We start from the raw sequence: 16,087 nt of genomic DNA, 5'->3' as shown, positions 1-16,087 counted from the left end.
ACAGGGCTATTGCCACTCGCTTCTCAACTGTGAGTGCTGCTCTCATCTTGGTATTCATGAGCCTCAGGGAAGGGGAAAGCAAGTCACAAAGTTCCATGAAAGTGCCCTTACGCATGCGAAAGTTTCGCAGCCACTGGGAATCGTCCCAGACCTGCAACACTTTGCGGTCCCACCAGTCTGTGCTTGTTTCCTGAGCCCAGAATCAGCATTCCATAGCATGAACTTGCCCCATTAGCACCATGATGCATACATTGGCAGGGCCTATGCTTTCAGAGAAATCTGTGTCCATGTCCTGATCACTCACGTGACCGCGCTGACGTCGCCTCCTCGCCCGGTATTGCTTTGCCAGGTTCTGGTGCTGCATATACTGCTGGATAATGCGTGTGGTGTTTAATGTGCTCCTAATTGCCAAAGTGAGCTGAGCGGCCTCCATGCTTGCCTTGGTATGGCGTCCGCACAGAAAAAAGGCGCGGAACAATTGTCTGCCGTTGCTCTGACGGAGGGAGGGGCGACTGACAACACGGCTTACAGGGTTGGCTTCAGGGAGCTAAAATCAACAAAGGGGGTGGCTTTACATCAAGGAGTATTTCAGGCAGGACTTCACGGAGGGTTCCAATAAGAAATGGTGCACCTAAGTTATTGTTCTTATTGGAACAAGGAGGTTAGCCTGGCCTCTGATTGATACATGTCTAGATTTACCTTGCTGCACCTTCTCTGTGAGTGACTGCAGTGTGACCTAGAGGAATGAGTCCCCTAGACGGGGGAGGAGGCAAATGAGTACAAAACAAATCTGGTCTTTTTCTTGTTTTGATCCACTCCATCTATCTTTTACATCTTTGGCTGGCAGCAGACGGTGCAGAAGGACTGCATGCCATCCACATCTCATGGCTGCTCAGCAGAAGATGGTGCAGTAGGACTGCTAGCCATCCTCATCTCTTGCCTGCCCGGCAGAAGATGGTACAATACGACTGCTAGCAATCCGTATCACCTGCCTGCCCGGCAGAAAATGGTACAATACGACTGCTAGCAATCCGTATCGCCTGCCTGCCCGGCAGAAAATGGTACAATACGACTGCTAGCAATCCGTATCGCCTGCCTGCCCGGCAGAAAATGGTACAATACGACTGCTAGCAATCCGTATCGCCTGCCTGCTCACCATAAGACGGTTCAATAGGACTGACTGCAGGACTAAAGAGAATGACCTGCTCAAGTCACTCCAAATTTAGTCCCTGCGCCCATGTCTGCCCAGGCGCTCCCAGCCGACGTGGCCAGGAGCACCTCAGACACGCCGAGGACGGCTACCAGTCGTACTGCACTGTCTGCTACCAGAAGGCAATGGGTTGCTGCTACTGTGTAGCAATGCCGTACCGCATCTGCCAGCACCCAGGAGACATACAGTGACGGTTACCTGAGCGGGCTCCATGCTTGCCGTGGTATGGAGTCTGCACAGGTAACTCAGGAAAAAAGGCGCGAAACGATTGTCTGCCCTTGCTTTCACGGAGGGAGGGAGGGAGGGAGGGAAGGGGGGCCTGACGATATGTACCCAGAACCACCCGCAACAATGTTTTAGCCCCATCAGGCATTGGGATCTCAACCCAGAATTCCAATGGGCAGCGGAGACTGCGGGAATTGTGGGATAGCTATCCACAGTGCAATGCTCCGGAAGTCGACTCTAGCCTCGGTACTGTGGAAGCACTCCGCCGAGTTAATGCGCTTAATGCACTTAGAGCATTTTCTGTGGGGACACACACACACTCGAATATATAAAACCGATTTCTAAAAAACCAACTTCTATAAATTCGACCTTATTCCGTAGTGTAGACATACCCTTAGGAAAAACTTGCTAACTCTAGCACTGGAATAGGCTTCCACGGGAGGCTGTGGAATCCCCATCACTGGAGGTTTTTAGGAACAGGTTAGACAAACACCTGTCAGGGATGGTCTAGGTCTGCTTAATCCTGCCACAGTGCAGAGGGCTCTTGAGTTCTCTTTCAGCCCTACGTTTCTGTTAATCTCTTCTGTTTGCCCTCAACTGAAATCTCTTCACAGTAGGGAATGTGTAGCGCACTATGCAGCTCTGCTATTCTATAGAATTAGTCTCAGTAAGGGCTTGTCTACACAAAGTTTTTATAGTGATTTAACAAAATTGGTTTAGAAACAGATATAGTTAAATCCATGCAGCACCTTAGGTAGATGCAGTTACACCAGTATAATGGTGTTTTTATCAGGATAGCTAATCAAATAGCCATGCTATTTTCTAAACAGAAAGTTATATAGGTACAAACAAGCCCTAAAGATAACAAAATATACACTTGGCATCAGTATTTCATTGTAAATTGCCAATAATTAATGTTAAATTGAACCATTCAGTGGTCTTATTTTTAAACTAAAACCTTAGACAAATAGACTTGGCAAATAGCTCAAATGTGAACATTTAGGGCTGGCCTGCGAGTCACTGAATGGAGTTGCAGGTGCTCAGCATCTCTGAGCATGTGGCCCTTAAATATTTTGTAATCTTGAATATCCTTTTGACCACACACATGGAAGAACAGGTAAGCAAACATTTAAAGCTAAATTGAGAGTGAGCAAATTGACTCTGAGAAACTATTCTGAATGAAGTAAAGTAGTTCAAGGGAAAGACTCAAAAGGTTTCCTATGTGTGTTAAAGGTGACCTACAATAAATAAAAAATTTTTAACCCTTTTTTGCTTCTTTATGGTATTTACATAATGGTATAAACAAGTGGAGTTATTTTGTTTAAAAGAAACCTTTTTCCTGCTTGTTTTTGACATCTTACATTAGCAACTCAGGTCTTGAATACTATGGGTGACTAGAGACTGAGGTGATATCAGAGGTACCATGGAAGGGAAAACTTGATTAAGTGGAAGTGATTTTTATTCAGATGATTTCAAATCCTTTGGGTTTTGTTTGTGTTTGTTAACTAAACTACTTGGGAGAAAAATTTTCCTTCTTAGTCAGGAATTTTGCGACAACTTTTTTTGGTCAGAAAATGCTAATTTGTCAAAAGTGAAACCTGTTGTGGGAACGTATACATTTCCACCAAACTTTCTGTGAGAGAGAGAGCGCGCGCACGCACATGCCCCTACTTACTCTAATAGCTCAGGGATTAAGGTACCTGGGATGTGGAAGACACAGGTTCAAGTCCCCACTCTGCTTTGAACACGGGTCTCCCACATCTGAGATGAGAGCCCAAACCAGTAGGCTATATGGGCTATTCTGAGATGAACCTCTCTCAATTGCCACCTTCTTAAAAATAATTAACCAATTACTGAGCCAAAGAGAAAGCTTAAGGCTGATTCTAAAGCTTGGTGGTTACATCAGTCAACTGGGATATGGGAGACCTAGGTTCAAGTCCCTGGTCTGAACATGGGTTTCCCTGGTGAATGCCCTAACCATTGGCTATTCGGGGGAGGGGTGTCTCTCTCTCTCTCTCTCTCTCTCTCTCTCTCTCTCACATTTTTGCAAATATTTCAAAAGGCTGATTTTGTCCTGATGAAGATTGGGAACACTTTGAAAATCCTTAACATTTTTACAAGACAGGAAGAGTTACTGGCACAGATCTAGCTGAGACTTCAAAATCTTTGCCCCTTCAGTTAAGGGCTGAAAAAGAAGACTTCCAGTAGAAACAAGGAAATTCAAGACTTTACATTTTTGATATTTCAATGGAATAAAACAAGGTGATTTCTTTCTAAGATTACCTTTTAGGCCTCTTTTATACATCATATGGAAGAGAAACATTGCAAATCTATTTCCTCCCTTTTCAAGTCACAACCAGAAAAAGCAGCGTTTCAAGGAATAGCCAATTAAATAATGATACCTTGGGGGTTTCTAATAATAAAAACATTTGAAAATAGACAAATTAATAAGTTCTGATGAGGAACAACTCATCTGCCACAAATGATTTGCTAAAATGAAGAAATGAGTTCCAAAAAGCTGTGAAAGTGCTATAAAGACTGTTTTTTTAAATATTCTGATCTTTGAAAAATAGCTGAAGCACTCTTCCATCAACTAAGATTTGGTGAAAAAAAGTAATCCCTCTCACTCAGACATTACATCAAAGAATTATTATTCTTCTTCAAATTTATAATAAAATATTGCAAAAGTCACCCCTCCTGTGCTCTGGGCACCTATACCATAGGTTAAGACACAAAGTAATACAAAAGGTCTGCTCAATATAATCACCCAAAGCTCAGCCCAATGGCCTGAGAGAAGATTTGTTCTGAAGCCTGCCTGGAAAATTAACAAATCTGGGCTCTAGCAAACCAGAGGTAGGGAGTTCCGAAATCAAAACCATGGAACTATAAGACCGTGAAAACAGGGGTCTATAATATTAGAATCATCATCTTAAGGCTAATAATAATATCATATACAAGCAATGATCTCCCTCGTCACACTGGGCACAAGTTAATGTCATTTTAACAATACAAGCTACAGTCAATACAGTCACATTCCTTTACACAAAGAAAAGGTGATTTTTATTGTTTTGTGGAAGGTCTGAAATATATATATATGAGGCACTGATTTTATTTCATTGCTAAGTTACAGCTTACTGACAGCCAAGTCACATATGCTTTACCTTGAAACAAAGTAAAGTAAATAAGAGAGAAAGGAAAACAAGCCATATGGTTTTGTGGTTGTTATTTGAAAGTTCGGCACTGTCTAGATACACATTTAATTTTCAATCTGCTGCCTTGATATAAAGATCATATCAAAAAGCAAACAAGTACATATTTAATCCTTTAGCAAAAAAAAAAAAAAAAAAAAAAACACTAGTGAGAGAGTCTGTTGCCATATTATCACAGAACCATAGAAACCAGATATTTTTCCATCTCCAATATCAACAGCCAAATGTCACCATAGAGCTAACAAGCATGAAATAACTTTCATCAAGTGGTAGTACCACCCACATCAATCTGATTCCAACCCAAATAAACTGCTACTTATTTGTGAAGATATGTGGAGAGTCCTACAGTGACTTGCAGACCTCCCACATCCAATAATACATGCAGAAGGCCTGGAATGCAGTGGAACCATCTCTATTATTCATCAAGGGCCTGATCCAATCTCCACTGAAGTCAGTGGGAACTTTTCTGTTGACTTCAGTGGGAGTTGGATTGGCCCCTATTCCATCCACCTGCCAATACAGAATGTTCCCTACAATGTTGATGTTTTTAGTTTTAAATATATCAAGCATTAAATGGACTATTAGATGTCTCATAGATCTAAATACTCATAGATGGTTGAAAAGACCTCACTTATATGACAATTTTCCTGATATTCAGACTACATTTTGCTTTGCTGAAATTCATCCCATTAATCTTAGTTTTACAAATCTCTAAACCTGCTCCCAGGCTTTGGCTCAGAGATACAGAAGCTGGGTAAAGATTTATTGTGGGCATTCCTAAAAGGAAAACGAAGAATTAAAACAACTGAAGCCAAGAGTAAGCCAAAAAGGATGGGTAGCTGGTTCTTGTGGAAATCCAGTACTTACTGGTGACTAAAGTCTCCACTTGCTAGGACCAACCAGCTAGCTTCTGTACCCTACAACTAGGTAGTGACTACCATTCCAATATATCAAAATTACTATCTTTCTAACTTATAAAATACATACCCAAAGATATTATCTATCTGTAGCAACTCTGAAGTCCACATGGGCGGTACTATACAGATGCAGAACATCCTCTGAAATATAGTTAAGCTTGGAAGGATTCGATTTTTTAAATCAGTAAGTGTTGATTTCACTGTACACACCCAAACTGACAGAAAATATTTCCGGGGTGGTAATCATAGAATCATAGGACTGGAATGGACCTCAAGAGGTCATCTAATCCAGGTCCTGACAGGTGTTTGTCTAACCTGCTCTTAAAAATCTCCAATGATGGAGATTCCACAACCTCCCTAGGCAATTTATTCCAGTGCTTAACCACCCTTACAGTTAGGAAGTTTTTCCTAATGTGCAGCCTAAACCTCCCTTGCTGCAATTTAAGCCCATTGCTTCTTGTCCTATCCTCAGAGGTTAAGAAAAACAATTTTTCTCCCTCCTCCTTGTAACAACCTTTTACGTACTTGAAAACTTATGTCCCCTCTCAGACTTCTCTTTTCCAGACTAAACAAACCCAATTTGTGCAATCTTCCCTCATAGGTCATGTTTTCTAGACCTTCAATCATTTTTGTTGATCTTCTCTGGGCTCTCTCCAATTTGTCCACATCTTTCCTGAAATGTGGTGCCCAGAACTGGACACAATTCTCCAGTTGAGGCCTAATCTGCACAGAGTAGAGTGGAACAATTATTTCTCAGGTCTTTCTTACAATGCTCCTGCTAATACATCCCAGAATAACGTTAGCTTTTTTTGCAACAGCGTTATACTGTTGTTCGTATTTAGCTTGTGGTTCACTATAACCCCTAGATCCTTTTCCGCAGTACTCCTTCCTAAGCAGTCATTTCCCATTTTGTATGTGTGCAACTGATTGTTCCTTCCTAAGTGGAGTATTTTGCATTTGTCCTTATTGAATTTCATCCTGTTTACTTCAGACCATTTCTCCAGTTTGTCCAGATAATTTTGAATTTTAATCGTATCCTCCAAAGCACTTGCAACCCCTCCCAGCTTGGTATTGTTAAAGTTTGACTCAGACTCACAATTTATCAGACCACTCTGTTTTATTAGCAAAGCTGCTCTGCTAATACATTTAGAAGTGAGCCCCCCGAGTGGGGCTTGTGTCTTTTAATTTATACAGTTTTTTGGAGAACAAGTTACAGAGAAGTTACAGACAAAAGAAGAAAAAGATTTTAGTCACCACCCTTCGAGATCCCTGAGACCAGTCACGTATCTTCAATTACCTGCCACCCTTAACAATCTCCTTTAACAGCTTCCAGTTAACTTAACTGATTGCCCTTCACACCTTCCACTCTGATGCCTGCTTCTGAGACGTGCTGGCTCTATCTTAATTGCTTCTCCATTCAAAAGCTAACTGTCCCTATGTGTGCTCCCTCAGATACTTTGTAACATGGTTTTGGCATGCCCTCTCATATACAATGTATCCAGCATGTCCCCTTATACAATATTATACTTCCACAATCCCCCCTTTTGGTCAAGGCTACGCCCACGACAAATGACTTACTGGATTCCATACATCAATCGTTCTTTTTCATTACTTTCACTGGTGACATTTAACAACATTAGATTAGCACTCTGGTTAGGGGTAACCTGATAGATGGTGTGTCTTGTGCAGTTTTGGATACAACAAGAAATCAATTGAAAACACACAAGATTATTAGAATTCCAAATAGGATAGTCAGGATTCCTTGAAACAACCAGTTTCCCAGACTAGAGAAATTGAATAAGTTACTTATCCATTTCCACAAGGAACTTGGTTCTTTGTGGGAAAGGTATGCAATTTGCTCCAGATGGCTAGCACGATTTATTACCTCATTAGTATTATCAGGTATGTATACACAGCATTCTGTTCCAATTAGAGCACAGGTCCCTCCTTTTGCTGCCAGTATTGTATCTAATGCCCGACGGTTTTGGAGGGCCACTTGTCAGACCGCTCCTGCTTCTTTGGCTAGAGCTTTTAAGCTCTCCTGTTTCATTGGCCATGATCTCAACCACCGCTTGTAACCTTAAAAGCCTTTTTGCATGGTGGATTACCCCCCCTACTGGGACTAAAGAAATGCCAACAGCTTCTTCCCAAGTTAGGGGGCTTATGTTATCCACATACCATTTAGCATCTGGCAAGTCCCTCCTTTTTTGCCTGAAATTACGGAGGCGATTTCGTGGGAGGGATTGAAGCACCCGGAATTGTGGGAAAAGCTAAGCAGGATAACAGATACCTGACCAATTTGCTGGTAAAACAGTGTAAGCATTTTCCCCGCAAACCCAATGATGTCCCATTAAAGCTGGGAAGGGTTGACTGCAACCCTTTAACATGTAAGAATTTACGAAGGAGGAATAGTATCCCCGAAAGGGCACAGGATGATTTTCACTGGGAGAAGAGGTAGCATTCACATGACATTTGTAGATGGTACTGTTTTTCTCAGGGAGGCTGTAGGGGGAGCAAGAGATTGAATCTTTGGTTTGGTCCCAGGTTGAGAGGAAGTTTATCTTTCCATACCTGATTCGCCATTCTCCAACCCTGTTTGAATAGTCCCATATACCATGGGACACGATGTATTGGAGACAGCTGCTCCTCCCTAGATTCAGCCCTGTCCCATTACACACCCAGCACCAGTGGCCCTTTCCTTTCACCACACTTATAAGTTTAGGAACATATGTTTTTCCCAGCCCCCAAGTGTCATTTTCCTTCCATGTCCTTTTAAGTGGATAGGGTTCTCCAGCAAGCGCTGAGGAATTCAAAGGGATTGACATGGTGGGGATACTAGCTTGAGAGTGAGCTGGGATGTGGCTACAGACCCAGCAATTAGAAATATTCAGGATCTGGGCTATCTGCACCTGTTGTTGGATGAAAGAATTGTCACTGTCACTCTGGATTCCCCAGACCTTCAGGACACAGTAGCTGAGGATTAAGCTTCTCAAAGGACACATGTTGGAAGCAGGACCCTTTCTGGTTCTGACAACCCCTTTTGAGGGAACTGCAGTCACAGTTTTACGTCCACCGGGCAGCAGGCACAAGGCTCACTACTGCTTCTTGTTTGCTGGGTCCTGCTGTCTGCTTACCCTCTGCTTCTGGCAACCCTTACGAGAGCGCAGATTGTAAGGTATTGCAGGCTGTTCCTCTTTGTCTTCTGGGGTTGAAGCTGGTTCGGCGTGGTCTTGCAGAGGTGCTTGGCCCCCTTGAGGCGGCGCTGGCTTACACTGTGAGGCGTGGATCCATGCAGCGATGCCGGATAATTTCACTGCTGTCTGGGTGGTGAGCAGTACCTGGTATGGACTCTTCCACCGGTGTTCCAAGGCGTGCTTCCGAAGGTGGTGCCGCAGGTAGACCCAATCACCAGGCTCAAGAGTGTGACAGGCAGCAGAGGTGGGTTCCATCGGCCAAGCTGCTCGCACCTGCGAATGGAAGGAGCTCACAGCTTGCATTAACCCTTTACAGTACTGGAGGAGCGTGCTGTGAGGTAGGTTTAGGTCTGGGGCTGGGGTAATAGTAGCCATTGTTCGCATAGGGCGTCCCATGATGATTTCAAGTGGACTCAATTTGTGACTCTGGGATGGGGATGACCGAATTTCCATAAGGGCCAGTGGTAAAGCAGCTGGCCAGTTTAACCCTGTGGAACTACAGATTTTTGCCAGCTTATTTTTAAGCACACCATTTCGCCTTTCAACTGCCCCTGCACTCTGTGGATGGTAAGGGCAGTGCAACAGGTGGGTGACATGTAATACCTGGTTTAGATGTTGAACAATTTTTCCAGTAAAATGTGTTCCCCAGTCACTAGACAAAGTGGCAGGAATTCCCTTGGTAGGGATAATGTGGTTTAACAGACATTTTGCAACGGACAATGAATCAGCTTTGCGACAGGGAAAGGCTTCAATCCAACCTGAAAACAGACATAGTATAACTAAAATGAATTCATATTTCTGACACTTTGGCATTTGTACAAAATCAAGTTGCCAGTGTAGGAAAGGTGCTTGAGGCAAACCCCGGAACCCTTGTGTTACTTTTACAGATTTGCCTACATTGTGGCTTTGACAAGTAACACAAGCGGCACAGTGGTGGGTTGCAAAGGAGCTGAAATGGGGAGCCCACTACCCCGCCTTACTCATAGCGGAGACCATCCCTTCCTTGCCGACATGCGAAACACCATATAGCAGGGCGGCTAGAGACGGGTAGAGTGAGAGGGGGGCTACAAAGGTACCGGTGGGCTATCGCCAAAGGGAATCAGAATGCAAAGAGCAACCCAAAGCACTCCAGGAGTCTCTCTCTGTTTCTGGGGCAGAATCCTGGAGCTGAACGAGATGAGAAAGGGATGGTGGAGTTACAGAGACAGAGAGGGGACCAAGAAACGCTTCTCGTGAAGATTTTATAGTGGCGGCATGTTTTGCAGCAGCATCAGCAAGTGTATTACCTTTCGCCACCTCGGTGTCTGCCGCTGAGTGGCCAGTACACTTAACAATCGCCAAGGCAGACGGTAGTAAAACTGCATACAGTAGGGCGGCAATGTAGGGGCCATTCTTGATAGGGGTACCAGTAGAGGTAAGAAAACCTCGAGCCTGCCAGAGGGTGCCAAAGTCATGCACAACCCCAAAGGCATACCGAGAATCAGTAAAAATAGTGGCAGAGAGCCCCTCAAAGAGGGTAAGGGCGCAGCTTCTATGGTCTCAGAGAGAGAGACCACAGCGTACCCTGCAAGAAGGTGGCCTTGGTCATTTCTATAACAGGACCCACCAGTGAATAATACCAGGTCAGAGTTAGGGAGAGGTACATCTGAAAGGTCGGGCCACGGGACAGTGATAGCGGAGACAGTTGCAAGGCAGTCATGGGGTTCACCATCACTAGGTAAAGGAAGGAGGGTAGCAGGGTTTAACCGGGAGCAGTGCTTAACAGTGATATGTGAGGCTGAAAGCAGCAAAAGTTCATACCTAGTGAGGCGAGCAGAGGAGAGGTGAGCAGTGTTGCGTTGCAGAAGGAGAGTTTCCACAGAATGGGGAACCATGAGAGTGAGAGGAGAGCGGAGGACAAGGGACTCAGACATCTCGACCAGGCATGCTGCAGCAGCTACAGCGCGTAGGCGAGGGGGTAAACCCTGGCCTACAGGGTCCAAGGTTGCAGAAAAATAAGCCACCGGGCGATTTCTGTCACCGTGCTCCTGAGTAAGAACCCCGAGGGCACAAGCAGATTGTTCGTGACAGAAAAGGGTAAAAGGCTTGTCATACTTAGGTAACCGTAAGGCAGGGGCAGAGGCTAAATTCTGCTTAAGGGAGATGAAAGCAGCATTTGCTTCAAGTGGCCATGGCATGGGGTTAGGTACAGAGGATCGAGTGAGTTCTTGGAGTGGTTTAGCCAGAGAAGCATATTGGGGAATCCATTGCCTACAGAACCCTGTCATGCCTAAGAATTTTCTGACCTGGCGTGGAGAGCAAGGCTGGGGAAAGCTAAGGATGGCTTGTACCCGGGCTGGATAGAGTGTACGGGAGCCCTGGGAGAGAAGGAAGTCTAGGTATGTGACAGAGGTTTGGCAGAGCTGCAATTTTGTGCGAGAAGCCTTATGACCCTTGTTTGCTAAAGCTGTGAGAAGTGTTAGTGAATCAGTTTCTGAGGCAGACAGAGAGGGGGCACACAGGAGTAAGTCGTCCACATATTGGATCAGTGTGGATCCTGATGGGAAAACCAGATCAGCGAGATCCCTGGCTAGGGCTTGAGAAAAATAGGATGGACTCTCTGTATACCCCTGGGGAAGGGTAGTCCATGTATATTGCTGACCCTTGTAGGAGAAGGCAAAGAGATACTGGGATTCAGAGTGAACTGGGACAGAGAAGAAAGCGGAGCACAAATCTACAACAGTAAAGTGGGTTGCATTTGGAGGAATAGACGCTAGTATTGTAGCAGGGTTAGGATCCACTGGAAAAGAAGGTATGACAATATGGTTAATAGCTCGAAGGTCTTGAACAAATCGCCACGATTTGCCATCAGCCTTTTGAACTGGGAGGATAGGAGTGTTACAGGGGCTGGAACAAGGGACAATAATTCCGTGTTCTTTTAATGCAGATATAACTGGAGCAATCCCAGCCTCTGCCTCAGGATTCAAAGGATACTGAGACAGGCAAGGCAGAGATTTGGAATTGTCTACAGTAATCCGAACTGGGTCAGTATTTAATCAGCCCACTTCAGATGGGTGAGATGGCCATAGGGAGGAAGGAACCTGAGAGATTAGGTGCTCTAGGGACGGAGTTAAGGGACAGCAAGGGACCAGAGCGGAGAGGGAAGTTTCAGACAGCAGGGAGGCTACAGAATCACATAAGGAAGACTGAGGGGTTTGCCTCTTCCCACCACTGCATGAAGCAGTCTACTTCTCCTCTCTCCAATTTGGTTTTTAGGAGGACGAGTTTGCTTTTTAAAGCGTCCACTCAATCCTTGTCCCAAGAACCTAACAGTGGCCACTGTAATTTGGGGTTCTCTAGAGCTAATTTGGACCATTTTTCAAGAAACCTACAAGAGTCCGGACCCCCTCCTAAAATACATAAAATAAGCTGGAGTTCCCTTAGGGAACTGTTCTACCTTAGACTTCTGATTACCCATCCAGGAGGACTTCACACAGCACTCACACAAGAAGGAAATTCGGGCTCAGCAGAGCGGTACCCGGTGCAACACACAGAAAGGAGCCCACAGGCTACTGCCTCAACTGCCCTTGCTTTCACACAAGGGGTTATACCCAAGGCGTGGTGCGGCTGCAGCTGTGCAGATTCCACTTATTCAGACCGTGGGGACGGGGACCCCTTGGTCAGCCAGTCTCCGGACAGAGATGGCTCCCAGATTCACACACACACCACGGGAAAGACGGATAGACACAAAGACAAGACAGTCCTCAAACCGGTTAAAGCACAAAAATAATAATTACCTGAGACGTCTCATTCCAGAAGCTGGATCCAAAGACCCCTACCCGAACAGAGTGGGAACCAACAAGTTCAATGGCGTAGACTGCGCTGCTGCTGTGTACCTTTCTGTCTTGTGGAGGATCGCTTGGACTAAGCGTCCAGGCGCCGGCTGCCACGATCGTCCTGCAAGGCAGTCAGGGATCACACAGCCTCAGTGAAGCCGCTTGCCATCTCGGTGGAACCTCCAAATTGTCAAAGTTTGACTCAGACTCACAATTTATCAGACCACTCTGTTTTATTAGCAAAGCTGCTCTGCTAATACATTTAGAAGTGAGCCCCCCGAGTGGGGCTTGTGTCTTTTAATTTATACAGTTTTTTGGAGAACAAGTTACAGAGAAGTTACAGACAAAAGAAGAAAAAGATTTTAGTCACCACCCTTCGAGATCCCTGAGACCAGTCACGTATCTTCAATTACCTGCCACCCTTAACAATCTCCTTTAACAGCTTCCAGTTAACTTAACTAATTGCCCTTCACACCTTCCATTCTGATGCCTGCTTCTGAGACGTGCTGGCTCTATCTTAATTGCTTCTCCATTCAAAAGCTAACTGTCCCTATGTGTGCTCCCTCAGATACTTTGTAACATGTTTGGCATGCCCTCTCATATACAATGTATCCAGCATGTCCCCTTATACAATGTTGTACTTCCACAGTACCATCTGCAAACTTTATAAGTGTACTCTGTATGCCATGATCTAAATCAGTGGTCCCCAACCTTTCTGTGGGAATAGCACATTCCTATTCCCAAAAGACTGTGGCGGGTGCCAAACACCCCGCTGCCGAAATGCCGCCGAGAAGCGGCAGCGGAAAGAAGAACAGAACCGGACCCAGAACTGATCCCTGCGGAACCCCACTCGTTATGTCCTTCCAGCATGACTGTGAACCACTGATAACTACTCAAAATGTACAGATAGGCAAAGTAAGAAAAATGTTTGAGAATTTTTTGGAGTTTAATTTAAGGATATTTACTTTGTATATTTTGACCTGTGATGTGTTTTAACGGTTATAAAGCTTCAACTTTTTGAATCTCAAAGTCTACTGTCCTTATTGTCTACTCCCTGCCCATGCCCAATTTCCCATACCTGTAACATTTAAAATAGAAAATGCTTAAAACCCAAAATTTTGCATAACCGTGAACATTTAAAATAGATAAAAATAAAAAAAAATGCTTAAAAATAAACATCAATATTAACAACGGATATTAAAAAATATAGCCAACCCTAAATGACTGTAGAAATCCAGCAATAAATTGCTGGGACAATATCAAAAGCCAAATGTTGCTATGGCGCTAACAAGCATGAAATAACTTAAATCAGGTGGTAGTACAACCAACATCAATCCGAGTCCAACCCAAATAAACTGCTACTTAGTTATTGAGAAATCTGGAGTTCTATAGTGACTCGGGGGCAAACGATGGCATCTCCCACACCCAATCATACATGCCGAATGCCCTGAACACAGAACTAGTAAGACCCTCCCCATGGAATATCAGCCATGGAAACCACCATAGCCTATAGGCTGTAGCAGATGGCACTGCATCGCCTGTAAGGGAGTGTTCCGTCTCCAAACACTTTTAGAGCACCCCTAAACACAGTCTGTTTACTCTGCCAGGATTATTATACATTTAAAGGTGGGGACGAAAAAATGAATGATTCTATTTTAAACACAGAGGGCCAGATTTTCAAAGGTATTAAAGGTGCAGATAGGCGTCTAGTGGGAATATCAAAAAGTTAAGTGCCTGACCCGCATTAATTTAAATGAGACTTAGGCATCTAACCTGTTTAGGTGCTTTGACAATCCCCTTAGGTGCCTATCTGCATCTTCAGGCATCTACATACCTTTGAAAAGCTGGCCTTCGGGCAACATGGAGGAGGATCATTGATACAGACTTAGACATGCAGCAACTGGAGAGGATTCCCTTCCACCACAAAAATCTTGCTGCTGACTATAATTTACGTTGTTATTTGTTTACAAAGCACCCCAATTCATTGAGTATGACTTCCAGACAATTAAGAGCTGAGAAAATATGACAGTCAGATTGCCTGTATAATGACATTACTGTCAATTCTGAGTAAAATACATTCCAGGTATGTAAAATTGTCATCATCACCAGGCTATCTAGAAACCTTTGCAAAACAACTTTGCCACTAACCCTTACCCCCAAAAACAGGAATATAGACTGTGGATGGCAGGCTGCACAACTGTTCAATTTCTCATGCTCAGATAGGCTGCCTGTCTTAGCGCTCATTTTCTGCCTGTAAGTTTCTTTGTCACAACGTTGCATGGCTGAAACACACGTCAGGCAAAATAACTTGCTAGCAATGTTTGGAATATCATAGCCATAATACTGCCCGTTCCCATTCTAAATAATATTTTGCAAGGAAATTGTTAAAAACCTGATAATGGTTGATGATGCTTCACATATGTTTTGAATCTTCATAGTCATCACTTCCCAAATTTGGCAGATATGTCTCTGACAGTGAAATTCAGCAGCACCAGCCATATCTTTAAAAAGCCACCAGTGTTGGTTCATTTTCTGCAATCAGAACAGTTGATATGTTTCAAAGCTGCTCATATATCAGGGCCTTCATTTTCAGTAGGTTTCCACTGAAGTGCTTTGAAAATTTGCAGGTGCATCTGTTTCTCCATTGAGAACTTGCATTTATACATCTCAGCTAGCCTTTTTACATACAAAGCAGCCAATATGAGGTTGATTTTTGAAAGTTCAAAAGCCCAGGCCGACTAATAAAAATGAATATATAGTTTGACACAATTTTTACATTCAGTTACCATGATCATGTGCACAAATCAGATATGTGCACATGCAAACACATAATAAGACAATTAAAGATAATTTACACACACAAATACCCTATTTGCAGGCATAACCATGGTAACTGTGTATATAAATTAGGCATGTAATTTTGCACATTTTTTCATGCTACCCTAGGCTTCTTATATTTTAGATCCTGTGAATCTATTTATTTTCTCACATGAACATCTATTTCCCTATGTAAACAGTATTTTTGGTGCAGTTTGAGCAGCCCACTTAGACTGGTCCCCCAAAAATGCCCACAGAAATTTTTCACGTCTATTTTCATACAAATTAACCAGTTAGACATGCATTTACCTGATTTGCAAGCGCAACTACCTCATAGTAAATACAAATGAGTATTCATGCAACATTTCTGAGGGCAATTTCAGAAGTAGCACTTGAAACTGCGGCTCTGGTTATTTCCCCTAACTTTGCATGATTTCTAGAACTAAAACTACCAGAAGAACTTTTAAGACTGTATTTTAATAAATTATGAACATCCATTCTTTACATATTTCCATTCTTTTAGTTTTAGACCTTCAGTCCCATAATTAAGGTATAAAGAAGCCAAATATGTATAACAAGAACTGGGAGAGAAGATATTTTAAATATTTCAGTAAAAACAGGAAAATTGTCTGTAATGAAGACATCAGATCAAAATATTATTACAGCTTATTTCCAGAATGTCTAATGTGATATTCATAGA

General features: G+C 43.5%; 1 protein-coding gene across 2 annotated transcripts in view; it reads right to left on the bottom strand.

Moving 5' to 3' along the window:
* LOC311527596 (NADPH oxidase 5-like) overlaps window positions 1-16,087 on the bottom strand; it is a 106,188-nt gene that overhangs the window by 68,477 nt on the left and 21,624 nt on the right. For both annotated transcript variants that reach the window (XR_014713384.1, XM_084641752.1), the window contains one exon: window positions 14,963-15,102. Coding sequence is in view for 1 of the 2 variants with exons in the window: in XM_084641752.1 (XP_084497878.1) it covers window positions 14,963-15,102 (140 nt within the window). In the remaining variant the exon portion in view is untranslated. The remainder of the gene's footprint in view (window positions 1-14,962; window positions 15,103-16,087) is intronic.

The sequence above is a fragment of the Lepidochelys olivacea genome (genome assembly GCF_965140295.1).
Source record: "Lepidochelys olivacea isolate rLepOli2 genome assembly, chromosome: 10".
In the NCBI taxonomy this organism is placed as follows: Eukaryota; Metazoa; Chordata; order Testudines; family Cheloniidae; genus Lepidochelys; species Lepidochelys olivacea.
Note: the sequence above shows the minus strand (reverse complement) of the source record. Positions and strands in the feature narration are given on the sequence as shown.